The following is a 4,700-nucleotide window of genomic DNA, read 5'->3' on the forward strand; positions in this document are numbered from 1 at the left end:
GCGTTGGTGTGCCCGTTGCCGTGGATGACGACGGGCAGGGTGTCGTAGGCTACATTGCGGGCCCGGGTTCGGTCCTTCTCGAACTTTAGCACCACCTCATCTACCGCATTGTGGGGGAGGGGGGGTCAGCAGGCAGAGAGCCCAGGAGTGAGTTGTCACGTCCTCCCCGCCGGCCTTCACGACCCGCCGGGACTCACCGATGGCTCCATTGAGATTCTGGAAGATCTGAGACCTGTGGTCCAGCGCCAGCCTGAATTTCTCCTGGAGGGGGGGGCGCAGTATTCGGTCCAGGTCCCCACCCTGCTCAGCCCACCCCATGGTGAACCCCCCGGGTGCCCCCCCGGGCGCCAACCCTGCTCGGTGCAGCCCAGCCCAGGGCACCACCCCCTCCTCTGGGGGTCCTGCCAGCTCCTGGGGGGCCTGGCCCACCTCCCCCCCCCCGACTCACGCGCAGAGCGGGGTCGAGGTAAAGGTGGGTGTAGAAGAGCTGGTCATCATCGTCGTCCTTGTACTTCCACAGCTGTACCAGGCGGTGGATTGCAGGTGCGAAGCCGATGAAGCCTGTTGGGGGGTGGGGGGGCAAGGGGACTTGGGTAATGAGCAGAGATCCTGGTCTTCTCCGATAAAAATAATCCCAAACTTTCTGATTAAAAAAAATAACCCAAAATCTACATATTTTCATGATTAAAATGAATGTTACATATTTTATACTTATACACACATGCAGAAACATCACTAATTAATTATGTTTGTAATATATATACACACACACGCACACGGAAATGTCACTAATTTTGTGCATACAGATGTATATAAAATGGCACTAGTTACGTGTGTGCGCGCGGGTATAAAACCACTATGTGCATGTATATAAAACCTCACTAATTGTGCGTGTGCATAGATATAAAATGTCACTGTGTGTATATAAAACCTCATTAATTGTGTGCGTAGATATAAGACGTCACTAATTATGTGCGTGTGTATATAAAACATCACTAATCGCGTAGCAATTTTAAGTTAGCAATTTTAAGTTTGCTATTATGAATTAAGCTTGTTATTGTACTTTAATATTTTGTTACTGTATTTTTATATAGCAAAACAAGTATACTTTCTTTTTGCATTCTTTTTTTATGATCCTTGGATGTATGGGTGAATGAGTGCAAAGTGATCGGTAAAAGAAGAAATAAGCTATGTGTTAACAAACAAGTGACTGAATGGTGAGCTATGCTAAGAGGCTGAAGCGGTAAATTCAGAATCCAGTCAGTACCAGGTGAAGAATAAAGATAAACAGAAAAGATAAGATTGAGGTGTTGCAGACCGTGTCTTCAAAGCGAGAAACTCCGGGCACAGCCCATGCCAGCGATAGTGGAAGAGTGTTGTAAAGACAGTGATTGAAGAGCAACACCTCAAGACAATGATGCATGGGCCTAACTGCCTGTCAGGATGGAAAAGTACTGAGATTTCAAACAAAGGAGCCACAGAATCAGGAAAGGCAGACCAGTCACCCAACACCAACCTGACAAGCCTACATAGGAGAGAGACTTAGCAGCAAGAAGTGGGGTAACACTGCAAACTTCACTGTAACACAGACACATCTGTATCCCCTAATCCTGATCTCATACTAACTAGGCTGGCCACCTAGTGAGCAACGCACTTTGGTAACTATAACATCTGCAGAATAATTGAGAGCGAGTGTGTGTGTGTGTGTGAGTGAATGTATAAGTACTCTTTTGAATGTTATAATCAATAAATGTGGCATCTTGCCTTATCCCCCTCATAAGGTCTTGGTCATCATTTGAGCTAATTGATAAGTTGTGCAACAGCTGTGTGCTTGTGTAGATATAAAATGTCGCCAATTATGTATGTGTGCATATAAAACATCACTAATTATACACACACACGCACAATTATAGACACAGATATAAAACGTCACTATCTGGAAAAATGCGGCCTCGACTACTTCACAGTCCAGTGGCTAGGTAACTGGCTCTGTGGTAGGACCCAGAGAGGACTGATTGACAGAACTGAGTCATCAGGGCAGAGGGTGACCAGTGGCGTCCTTCGGGGCTCAGTACTCAGACTGGTGCTTTTCAACATGTTCATTAACGATTTGGATTCAGGTATTATCAGCAAACTTTGACAGATTGCTTGTGACACCAAGCTATGGGGGAATGTGGTCATGTGCGAAGACAGGCTGGCAATACAGCCGACCTGGACAGGCTCACGAGGTAGGCGGACCTCAACCTGATGTCATTTACTATGGAGAAATGTCAAGCGCTCCATCTGGGGACAAATAATCCACAACACATTTACAGGCTTGGCAGTGCTACTCTCACCAGAACCACAACCAAATGAGACTTGGGTGTCGCGAGAGACAACAAAATGAACATGAGCCACCAATGTGATGCCGTAGCTGGCAAAGCAAATCAAACACTGGCATGATCTACCAATGTATCTTGAGCAAGACTAAGGATGTCATCCTCCTGCTCTGCTTGGCGTTGGCGAGACCACAGCTGGAGCACTGCGTCCAGTTCAAGGTGCTGCACTTCAGGAAGGATGTGGAGAAGCTCGAGAGTCCAAAGGAGGGCCATACACATGATACAAGGACTGGAGAACAGGCCATACAAAGAGAAGCTGAAGGACCCGGGACTGTTCAGTGTGGAGAAGAGAAGACTCAGAGGGGACTTGGTGACAGCCTATAAGTATATCAGGGACATACATCACGGCCCGAGGTAGCATCTATTCACCAAGGACCCCCACAGGGGAGCAACAAGAAATAACAGGCATTAAACTGATTGAAGATTGCTTCAGATTGCACATAAGGAAAAACTTCTTTCCAGACAGTCGGCTTGTAACAGGCTCCCCCTAGAGCTGGTCCAGCCACCCACCCTGCCATCTTCAAAAAACGTCTTGATGCCCACCTTGCAGGGGTCGTCTGACCCCAGCGGTCTTTTCTGCCCAAGTGCAGGGGGGCTGGACCCCATGATCTGTAAGGTCCCTTCCAGTCCCTAACGACTATGAATTTACCTGCGCGCATATATATAAAACATCACTAATTAATTGTGTGTGTGCACATAAAATATCGCTAATTAATTACATGTGGGGGACAACACAATGGTATTTCATTTTAAAATCACAGAAAAATAAGGATTTTTTAAAATCAGAAACTTTGGGATTTTCTTAACCTGGATCCCTGGTGATGAGCCCCTGCCCAGACCCACCTCGCCAGGGGTCCCCAGCCCTTCAGGCCCTCCCAGCCTGCCCCAGACCTTCAAACTGCTCCCCCGGCCATACCCCCAGAGTTGAGGTAGGGCTTGGTGCCGGCGGGCGCAGAGGGGTAGCGAGGCGCCAGGTCCCAGTCGGGCCAGCAGAAGCTCTCAGCTGAGAAGACGACATGGCGCCCAAAGCGTGCGAAGCGCGACAGCAGCTCCCCAGGGCTGCCAGCCAGCACCACGTCGTAGCTGTGGGGGGAGACACTGTGAGACCCCCCCCACCAGCACACAGATGCCTCCCAGGTCCCCAGCCAGAACCACATTGTAGCGGGGGTGGGGGACGATGACACGACACTATGAGACCCCCATTCTTGGCCAGCACCACTTTGTAGCTGGGGGGGGGCGGGGGGAGACACCGTGAGACCCCCCCAGCATAGACACTACCCCCCAGGTCAGCACCACCTCATATCTGGGAGGAAAGAGATGCTGTATGACCCTTCCCCACCCAGCATGGAGACCACCCATGATGCCCGGCCAGCAACACATCAGATCTGGTGGGAGGGAAGAAAAACCATGAGACACCCCGCTTCCCCCCAGCTGCTCCCAGTCCTACGGAGATCCCCCCCGCAACCCTGCTCACCTGTCAACGAACATGACGACGAGGTCATGGTGGGCGCCGTGCTGCACCATCTCGGCCTGCAGCCAGCGCACCTTCTGCCCCCCCCCGCACAAGGTCAGTGGGGGGCAGCTCTCGCCAAGCCCAGTGTTTGGGAGGAGTGTGGGGTGCTGAGCTCTCACCCCCAGGGTCTCTGGGAGAGGTGGGGGTGGGGTGGGGGCGAGAGTGGGACGCCCGAATGCCTGGGTTCTCTGGGGCCGTGGGGGGCTGCGGGGGAGGGGGGTCTCACCCGCACAGTGTAGTTGAAGTACCGGGCGGTGCGCAGGAAGCGCTGGTATCCCTCCGTCTGCTCTGTGGCCACAGTGATCACCAGCAGCTTGTCTGTGGGTGCAGGGCTCAAAGGTCAAGGGTCAGCCTGTGGGGAACCCGCCCCCCCACCTGGGATCCACTCCCCCACCTCCCTGCCTCGGAGCTCTCCCTCCAGGCAGCAGTGCTGGGTTGTTACCCCATGGGTCAGCGAGAGGGGGGCTCTGGGAGCCCAGACGCCTGGGTTCTCTCTGGGTCTGGATGGGCAGTGGGGCCCAGTGGTGACAGCCAGGAGCCCGGACACCTGGGTCCTCTATCCATGGGCAGGCAGCGGGGCCTAGGGGGGAGAGCTGGGGTCCTGGACACCTGGGGTCTCTGGCTGTGGCAGGGCAGTGCGGTCTGGCGGCGAGGGCCAGGAAGCGTCTTGGCTGGGCCGGAGGCAGCTGGAGTCCTGGCCTGGCCCCAGGTCTGCATTCTTGGCTGGGCGGTCACCCACCCACCCCCAGTCCCCCCAGCCCTGCCCTTGGGGGTGTGGGGGGCAACAGCACCCAGGTGTCGGGCTCCTG

At 53.3% G+C, this 4,700-nt stretch overlaps 1 protein-coding gene across 1 annotated transcript in view; it reads right to left on the bottom strand.

Moving 5' to 3' along the window:
• Nucleotides 1-4,601, bottom strand: part of LOC102379166 (procollagen-lysine,2-oxoglutarate 5-dioxygenase 3) — a gene marked incomplete at its 5' end in the record, with an annotated part of 9,799 nt that extends 5,198 nt beyond the window's left edge. Inside the window, 7 exons of the mRNA XM_014526962.2 lie at nt 4-100; nt 198-261; nt 449-561; nt 3,295-3,461; nt 3,853-4,019; nt 4,118-4,209; nt 4,334-4,601. Of these exons, the coding sequence (XP_014382448.2) occupies nt 4-100; nt 198-261; nt 449-561; nt 3,295-3,461; nt 3,853-4,019; nt 4,118-4,209; nt 4,334-4,601 (968 nt within the window). The remainder of the gene's footprint in view (nt 1-3; nt 101-197; nt 262-448; nt 562-3,294; nt 3,462-3,852; nt 4,020-4,117; nt 4,210-4,333) is intronic.
• Between the last annotated feature and the right edge of the window lie 99 nt (nt 4,602-4,700).

Source organism: Alligator sinensis, unplaced genomic scaffold, assembly GCF_000455745.1.
Source record: "Alligator sinensis unplaced genomic scaffold, ASM45574v1 scaffold1500_1, whole genome shotgun sequence".
NCBI lineage: Eukaryota > Metazoa > Chordata > Crocodylia > Alligatoridae > Alligator > Alligator sinensis.